The sequence below is a fragment of the Gossypium arboreum genome, chromosome 11 (genome assembly GCF_025698485.1).
Source record: "Gossypium arboreum isolate Shixiya-1 chromosome 11, ASM2569848v2, whole genome shotgun sequence".
Classification (NCBI taxonomy): domain Eukaryota; kingdom Viridiplantae; phylum Streptophyta; class Magnoliopsida; order Malvales; family Malvaceae; genus Gossypium; species Gossypium arboreum.
In genome coordinates this window covers 38,572,076-38,581,724 of record NC_069080.1, presented here as the reverse complement: position 1 = coordinate 38,581,724, position 9,649 = coordinate 38,572,076, and the positions used below count along the sequence as shown (strand labels likewise).

Genomic DNA, 9,649 nt, shown 5'->3' with positions numbered 1-9,649 from the left:
CGAATTCTCCTTAGGTCCCTAGGAGCGCATATCTTTCAATTATTTTACATTTTGACCCTTCAATTTACAAATTTTACAATTTAATCCTTAATACACATTTTTAAGTCACTTAATTAAACATAATAATCTATCAACAAAGATTTATTTTCCATCATCAAACATTCAAGAGCACATGAATTCATCAATGGAAACTTTCAAAATCATTAACACTTTCAAAAATTGAGGCATGGGCTAGCTAGTACTCAAAGTAACGAACATAAAAACGTAAAAATCATCAAAAACCGATCTAAAATCATACCTTAATTAAGCTAGTACTTAGCCGAATGCTTTAAAACCTAAGAATGGTTTTCTTTCTTCTTCAACTATCGGTTAAGTGATGATAATGAGAGAAAAATGGCTTTTGTTTTATTTATTTTATGTTTAATTACTAAATTACATATTTAACCTTAATAAATTAACTTAAAAAATTTATAATGCATGACCAGAAATGTCCATTATCACAATCAATGGTCTACTATCAACATAAGGACCTCTCATTTAATGCCTCATAGCAAATAGACACCTTTATAGAAAAGAATGCAACTTTTGCATTTTACGCGATTTAGTCTTTTTTTTAAATTAACCACTTAAACAATAAAATTAGCTCACAAAATTTTCACACATACATATTCACATGCTATAAACACCAAAAATAATATTAAAATAATTTTACAACCTCATATTTTTGGTTCCAAAACCATTATTCCGATTTAGCTAAAATCGAGCTGTTACATTTCTAATGTATGAAAGTACAATATGCTTGAGGGCAAGCTTGAGCTAAATAGGGGGGATTTGATAGCTTGTTCATTTTGCATAATTTACGTGTTCAACTCGACTTCTTCTCAAATTAATCCCTACGAATTAGTGCATTTTGTGTTTAAATATTGTTAGGAACGAAATTCTGGCACTTTAAATCAAAGACAAGCAAACAAAGGGCTAAATTGAAGCATGGGAAAGAGAAGAGGGACCGAATTGTAAGTTTGGGACATTTGAGGGGCCAATCAAATTTTGACATTGTAAAAGCCAAAATTAGTAAATTAAATCTGAAATTATTTTGTAGTTAGTGGTAGGTGGAAAAAGTCTAAAATTAGCATGTGGATTTTGTATAAATAAGAAGGGTGGTGCACTTGAAAAAACACATGTGATTTGCTTAAACAATTGAATAGAAAAACAATTTATTTCTTTCTTATTTTGCATGAAAGTGTGCAGACATTTTGCCAACTTTTGTTTCCAATTCAACTTTTGGCATAATTCTTTCTCAAGCCCTTCCCCTTCCATCTTTCTCCATTATCATAAAATCCACTTTCATAATCCATAAAGCATGATTAATTTCACGCTTCACTAAATTCTAACTTAGCTTTAGGTTGGTATTCTTTCCGGTCAGGAATAGTTAGATATGTATTCGTACTAAAAATCCTTCCAATTGGTATTCACTATTTTTCCGAAATATCGGGATTCACAAATTCATCTCTTAAAGTTAACTCGGTTTCAAATCAAAAAGCACGTTGGGTTGGAGTCATGTTTGCAGACAGTTGGGAAAACGAGTTCACCGTGCTGTATTTGGATCTCTGAGAACAAATCAAGGGGGATAGTGATTGGGTTTAAATGTCCCGCGCGGTTGAAGTCATTAATCTGAGTTAGGTTCTTTAGAACGCAAGGCTGTCAAAATCTTGAATCGCAAATGCGTGTATCGCAGTTAGATGATCGACAAGGGTTGATTCGCAGGTCATACCAAGGTCAACTACGAAAGGAAGAATTATGCCAAAAGTTGAAAAGTTGGCAGAATGCCTGCACACTTTCACGTAAAATAAGAAAGAAAGAAATTATTTTTTCTATTCTTGCTTAAGCAAATCAGGTGTGCTTTTTCAAGTGCACCATCCTACCTATTTATACAAAATCCACATACTAATTTTAGGCTTTTTCCACCTACCACTAACTACACAAAATAATTTCAGATTTAGTTTACTAATTTTGAATTTTACAAGGTCAAAATCTGACTAGTCCCTCAACTATCCCAAATTTACAATTATGTCCCTATTCTTTTTCTCATGCTTCAATTTAGTCCCTTGTTTGCTTGTCTTTGATTTAAAGTGCCTGAATTTTGTTCCTGATTATATTTAAACACGAAATGCACCAATTATTAGGGATTAATTCGAGAATAAGATGAGTTGAACACGTAAATTATGCAAAATGAACAAGCTATCAAGTTTGTTGAGTTGTAAAATCTTATTTTATTACCCTAACTCGATTTGAATTTTTTTTTCAAATCAAGTCTAGTGAAATGAAATTCAAGTCGAGTCTAATCGAATCTAGTGAAATTGTTAGAGTTAATTAAAAATTAAATATGTCAAATTACTTGTTACAATATAATTAATTTCATGTTAGAACACATAAATTTGAAACTATATATATTTGAAAACTCTTTTAAAGCAAAATAAGAGAAAAAACTAAATACTTTTGTATGATAAACTTGAATAGGTAATTTATTTGTTTAAGTCCTCAAAATTATTATTTTGAATTTTTAAATTTTTTATCTTTTCCTATATATTTTAAATTTGCTTAGAATTTTATTTTTTAAATCATTAATTTTTGGAATTTTTATAAATATTTAAAATTTTAAAATTATTTTGAATTATTTTGTAGTTTTGTTGAGAGACTAATTTGTTCATTTTCAAAATTGATAGGATTCAAAGAAGTAATTATACCAATGATGGTTTCCTGTCCCAATTCAATCATCTATTATTTGAATTATAAAATTTAACTAACTCGAAATTAAAAAATCAAATCACTTATTCAAATTAACTTTTAAAAGATAAAAAAACTCAATTCAGTTAACTTAAAATTTAAAATTTTTTCGAGATTTTATAGAAATCAATTAATGGAGAGCTTTGACCCACAGAGCCTTTCCGCCAGGATACTTTTTGGCTCACAATGAAAGTCGAGACCACTAGCTAAGTTAATAAATGTGACCGATATCAAAGGTTCTCCAAAATATCGAAGTAAGCGGCCGAAATACTTAAGACCATCTCTAGCCCTTGGCCCTTCATGACTTGGGGAATTGATGTGTTGGGCCCATTTTTATTGGCAACTAGGTAGCGCAAATTTCTAATAGTCGCATGCGATTACTCCACGAAATGAGTGGAAGAACTTGCGGTATCCATCACTATCAGGGCCGGTTTTTTTTTTTTTTTCTAAAAATACTAGTTTCGGCTAAATGCATTTGTAGATTCTGATTATGCATCATATTTGAACAGCAGTAAGTTTGTTTTTGGCTTTTGTATCGATTTTAAGGATTGAATGATTACTTGGAGCAATTATTAATATAGATATTCAGTTGAAGCAAAGTATCGAGCCATGGCCTTAGTTACATGCGAGTGAGTTATCTTGGGTGCAGCACTTCTTTCATCTTTTCAATGTTCAATTCCCCATGCTATTCTTTAATGTGGTAACTAAGCAACATTGCATATTGCAAGCAATTTTGTTTTCCATAAACGAAGAAAATACATTGAAGTCTGTTGACATTTTGTTGAGGACAAAGTAAAGGGTGGTTTTGTGCAATCTTCTCTCTAGTTGCCAAATGTCATTGTATGCACCTGCTTTTTACAAGTTTATTGACTAGATGAGGCCTCTTTCAGCATTCATGCGACTCCATCTTGAAGGGAACATTTACGTGTACCTAATTAACTAATTGTACAATTAATATTACAGTTAACAGGTTGCTAGAGCTTATACACTTCATCTCTGTACATCGTTAAGCCCATTTTTTCCTTTTCTTCGTAATAAAATTTCAGAGAATTCTTTTTCTCCAATAATATGCACACACGTCCTGATTAAAGAAATCCCAATCACAGGCAACCCTGCCTTTTGCTTCTCATAATATGAAGACCAAATCAAATAGAGAATTAAGTTTCAAAAAATTTATTAATTTTTCTAAATAAAAATATTGTGGCTATTAAAAGTGTATTTAATGATTTATTTAAATGAAAAAAAACAGCATTAATTAATAGTTGTATTGTAGGACTATTTTCTTTATTCCTTTCAAATAACATTAAAGAATAATAGTAATATCAAAATTTCAAGTAATTTCTACACCTTTTCATCAGTTAATTATTCTAAGATTTTTTAATGAACAATTATTCCAAGTTAAAATTATTGATGTTGGTCAAGTTCGTGGACTGTGCAAGTAAAACCGGCAGAAAGGTGATTTTTTTTATTTTTATTTTAGCTTGGAATCTATTTTAAGTATATAAAAAGGAGGGTTAAATTATCTACGTGTATTACAGGGCTGTATCAAATTATTTTTTATTGAATAAATCAATTTAGTTTTTATATTATTAAAAATTGAATAAGTTAAAATTGTAATGAAGTTAACATTTATTGTACAAAAATATTTTTTATTTGCAGTTTAATTTCAAATAAAATATTTCATTTACTGAAACCATAAAAATTTTAAAAATATTACTCTATTTTAAAGTAAATGATATTTTTAAATAATAAAGGCTATATTCTAATTTGGCCTTATTTGATTCTTTTAATAACACAAGAACTAAAATGATCAATTTAATAATAAAGTGACTAATTTGATAAGGCCCCTATAATAAATGGACCTCTCAAATACATTCACCTAAAAGGAGGTTGTTACTTTTGTTGACATGTGTAATTTTTTTGAAAGTGTTAAAATTTTAGTTTTAGTCACTTTGTTATTATTAAATTTGAGATTTAATGTTTATACTTTAATTTCTAATATAATTTGATTTTTATATTTCTATAATCTAATTAATTAGTTCAAGCAGTTAATATCGTTAACTTTTTTATTAAAATGCTATGTAGTTATAATAATTTGAATGCCCTAAAAGTATCAAAGACTGGCACATTTTCGGTTTGTCTTTTTGACATATAATACTATATTGAAACTTGGATTGAATCTATGTACTTTAATTTTTTACTTAATTTGGTCTTTTACTTTTATAATGTAATTAGTTAATCTAAATAGTTGATGTGAACTATTTCAATTATAAGTTGACCTCATTTTTTAAGATCATTATTTTAACAAAAAAGTTTATTTGATCAATTGGATGTTTTTAAGAAAAAAAAACAAAGTATTTTTAATATTATTTTTATTACATCACTATCAAGTGATATTTTTATTTAAAAATGTTACACTAGTGAACTTTAATGGTTCTAAAAAATAGGTTTGAATTTTTCAATTTGAGAAGGAGAAAGGCTAAATTCTTCAAAATAAAAATAGAAAGACTAAATTCAAATGCCCAAAATATATAGCGACTTAGATCATATTTAAACTTTCAATTTTTTTTTTGGTTAAAAAGGAAACAAACATTATTGACCTACTAGATTAAAGCCCGATACATAACATGCCCATGAGCATCGTCTAACAGTAAACGATTTACATGAACATGCTCAAAGTAAATCATTAAAAGAAAAAACATCAGAGGAAGAGCAAGGCCGAAGACAATGATGGAGCTTGAATTTTTTTGGGCGGAATTAAATTATATATTTTTACGATAGTAAAAATACAATTTCATCATTTTAATAACCTATATCTTTATAATTTTCAAGAGTTAAATCAAATTTTTATCCTTCTTAAAGACTAAAGTGTAATTTTACAATTACTATAAATTATAAACTACTTAATTAAAAATTTACCATTTTGGGGGACCATGTCCCCCCTGGATCTCCACCACGCTCCACCATTGGCTGAAGATTACTTCCCAACGCACCAAGGTTACGATGAATTATAAAACACACCAAGGTTAAACAACTAGGTAGACTTGAACAATGCTCATTTGTTCCCTTTGCGAAAGGCATACAACATAGAGTTAGAACTCATAGAACTGATTAACGTCTTACACTTATCAATTAAATGAGACAATAATAAATTATGACTAAAAGTAGTTTTCATAAAATGAATTACAAAAATAGCATCAACTTCAATCTCAATACTATCAATGTTAAGTTGTTGAGCTTATAGTCAGCACACTCGAACCCATGTCCTCTTATATTGATAACAATACTCGTACTAATTGAGTTAAGACATAGTTTTTTTTTTTCTAAAAGTTCGTTTTATTTAAAATAATAATACGTAATAGTTTATGTATCTAAAATAATATTAGACGAATTTTAGAGAAAAAACTGAGACATGCTTTAATACGTAATTTGTTTTTCATAAAATAAGAAATAACAAAAGTGTTGAGTGTAAAAAGAAAAAAATATAAATTAAAGGTCTCAACCTGAAACTCAAAATTATTATCTCAAAATTTTTAAATCCAATTGTTTTTACTGGTTGTATCATTTAAGATATCTTATCAAAGGTTATATGTCTAACTATAATCAATTGATAATATATATATATATATATATATATATATATATATATATATAAAAGTCATACCTAAGTGTATCTGCAACAAATAAAAAAAAATTGATTTAGTAAGGAATTGGAGATTTAAGGGTTATTTACTTATTTCTAGATTGAAATAAACGAAATTGAAAAGCCAATTTTTAAACTCACTGGAAATTTAAACAGAACATGTTACTTGGCCCTGTTTTTTTCACAACAAAAACCCAAACAATCAGATTTGTTTCTGTTGCCTATTGTGAATGCCACTCAAGTAACTTTGGCCATTACTTTTTCAATCTAAAATACTATATTTTAAGTGGTACATGAACTTAATCTACAGATTTTTCTTATAAAAAGAGTTAATAGCTAAGAAATGAAAATAAGGATTTTTTTTTTAATTTGATTTTTTTTCTTTTTTTACTCTAGGCTGTTACAATATAACTTTATCTATACAACCAACTCACTCCTTTCCTGCTTTCATCAGCAAAAGGCTAAAATACCTTTCTAGAACAAAGATTTTTCTTTAAAAAATAAAAATAAAGAAAACCCCAATAGGTCTCCCCGTGGCCATAAAGATTCAAATATTTAAAGCTCTAATTTGCACCACATAAATCACAATCTGTCCCTTAACCAAAAACCATGCTCACCTACTCTATACATTAAAAGTTTTAAACGCCCATATTTCTTTTCTTTTTTTTTTTTTTTATGTATAATAAAAATAGCACCAACCCATCTGTCTCTAGTCTCCATTAGTCTCCATCTCAAGAATGTAAATGCCATCATCAACAGTTGTATATTTTCTTTTATTGAATATACCCAAAAGAATGTAAATGCCATAGATGGTATCCTATACCCCTCCCTCCCTCCCTTTTTCTTTTTTGCTGCAAACAAAAGAGAATTTCTATCATTGGTTAACACAGTGAATTAGCATTCCTTTTTCTTTCTTTCTTTTTTTTTTTATAGATTTCTTTCCAATTTTCATGCTCCGAAGTCGATGTTTGTCTAAAATTATATAAATCTTGCATGCCTAGTCCTAGATTGTCTTGTCTTGTAGCTTTTATTCTTTAGGTTTTAGCCCCACAAGGGCATAAAAGAAAATTGAACCTCCTTTGGCCTCCACCACAATTGTTTTGGTGAAAGTGAGAGTCCATAAATATTAGTAGCTTGACTAATAGCTATTGGGTAATGACCGCCCTGATAGAGCCCCCTATGCTTCATTCTCAAACAAGAAACACCCCCCGCGGGTTTGCTTCGCCTGCACTGACTTCTGCATTTTCCATTTGTTTCTTTATTCTTCCTTTTGCAGTAGCTTTTGCTTTATATTCCACTTGTCTCCCTATTTCCCTTTCTCTCTCTCTCTCTCTATAAAATTCAAATTTGTCTAGTTTTTGCTGTATAAAAAACCCACTTTTTCTGCACCCCTTGTTGCTTCCCTAACAGTGTTTCTGAATTACAAAAAAGTTTCAGTTTGTTTGAACTTTGAAGCCATGGGATGTTCTGAGATTATCTGTGAGGATGATGGGAAATGGGAAGCTGAGGAAGATGAAGCATTGTCATTGTGTGATCTGCCGGTCAATTTGACTAAAGAAGAGGAGCGAACCCAGACAAAGAACGAGGAAGATGGCGAGGAACCCCAAGCACTTAAAACAGATGAAGATTTCAACTTTGGTTCATTGTGTGGCTCTCTTTCAACCGAACTAGAAATGTGTGCTGCTGATGAAGTGTTCTTTCAAGGCCAAATTCTACCCGTGCGCCTCTCAGTTAGTTCAGATAGTGGGCTCACAGGGTGGTGCCGTCAAGATAGCCTCAACACTAGCCGGTGCTTGTCGAGGTCAGAGTCCATGGACCATGGTTCATTGAGTAGGTTCACAGGTGCCAGTAGCAGCAGCAGCAGCAGCTGTAATTCCATCACAGTTACACCAAGAACATTCAGTTCCATTTCAAAGCCAATGAAAATCAGAAACAACTTCAACACACATCCAAGTCCCAAACCCCATATAAGATCGTCCAGAACTCGGCCCATCAATGTCAGCAGCCGAACCCAGAAATCATCATCGATGTGGGATTTTTTCAGGTTAGGCTTAGTTCGAGCACCAGAGCTCGAATTAAAAGACTTGAAAGTCCGTAGCAACAACAACAACAATGGCAACAAAAATTCTGTGAGTAGAAACAGCAGTTGTAATAGCAGTAACAGCAGTTCAAGCACCAAGAACAGCAGCAGCAGCAAGATTGTTAACAAAAGTGGTGAAGTAGTGAAAAATCCGCAGGATTCGAACAAAGGGTCCCTGGGAAAGAGAATAGGGTCATTCAGTGGATGTAAATGTTCAGTAGATGCAATTGAAACAGTTCCATTGAACAACGTAATTATAACCAAAAGTAGCAAGGACAATGCCGCCATGGAAGACAAGAAAAAGCTGCTGCAAGAATTGAAGACAAAGAAGAAAAGGAAAGGAAAGCAAGCTTTGTCACGTAATAGAACGTTTGAATGGTTAACAGAGCTTTCACATGCAAGCTATGTTGATGGAGCCTTAAAGAAACACTCATGAGCAATCCCTCGCATGCTTCCCTTTTTCATTTCTTTCATCAGTATCTACTATTTTTCTTTTTTATTGGGGTTTTAGTTTTCGTTTATTATATGGATTATATATTGAAATACTTCAAAATGCAGCTCTTCTTCCGAAGAAAAACCTGTTTTTAACTTCAAATTGCTGAATCCACGTTTCTGATGTATTTAATGATTGAGAAAAATGGGTGGAAAGAAATTAAAGAAAAAGATGAAAATCAAACAAAGGTAGAGATAGTGGTGGTTATAATGATTAAAGTTATAAACTTTAACAGAGCATGAAACGGCGATTCGTGACTGTCACTAAAGTACGCAAACGACACATGAAACAGAGAGACAGACACAGAAAGACAAAAAAAAAAAAAAGAATTCTTTCGATTTACAGCCTCATTTGTCCTTTCGATGATTTCATGATTACCGAAAGTAAGGTTAACCGTTTTTTGTCTGTCTCTTTGTATTGCTTTCATTAGATGATCATAATATCTGATTAATTATATGAGAATCCAATAATTCTTTTCTTCTACTATGCCTTAAAAATCTTAATATATTGATATTACATTTTTCCTCTTTCAACTTAACATAAAGTTTTAATCTTTATTGATGAGTTGTTGGATCCAATCCTAAAATTATCACAATTATACTCAAATTAAAAGAATAAATATATACGTGGTTATAAAAATCAATGTTTA

At 30.7% G+C, this 9,649-nt stretch overlaps 1 protein-coding gene across 1 annotated transcript; it reads left to right on the top strand.

Moving 5' to 3' along the window:
* The first annotated feature begins 7,469 nt into the window (after nt 1–7,469).
* LOC108463151 (uncharacterized) lies at nt 7,470–9,084 on the top strand. Its single transcript, XM_017763099.2, has one exon. It carries the CDS (start codon nt 7,885–7,887, stop codon nt 8,941–8,943), a length of 1,059 nt encoding a protein of 352 aa, XP_017618588.1. The 5' UTR covers nt 7,470–7,884; the 3' UTR covers nt 8,944–9,084.
* Nucleotides 9,085–9,649: the final 565 nt, after the last annotated feature.

Bases quoted from the DNA above. Each gene is read 5' to 3' on its own strand.
- LOC108463151 (XM_017763099.2), top strand. From the start codon at position 7,885: ATGGGATGTTCTGAGATTATCTGTGAGGATGATGGGAAATGGGAAGCT.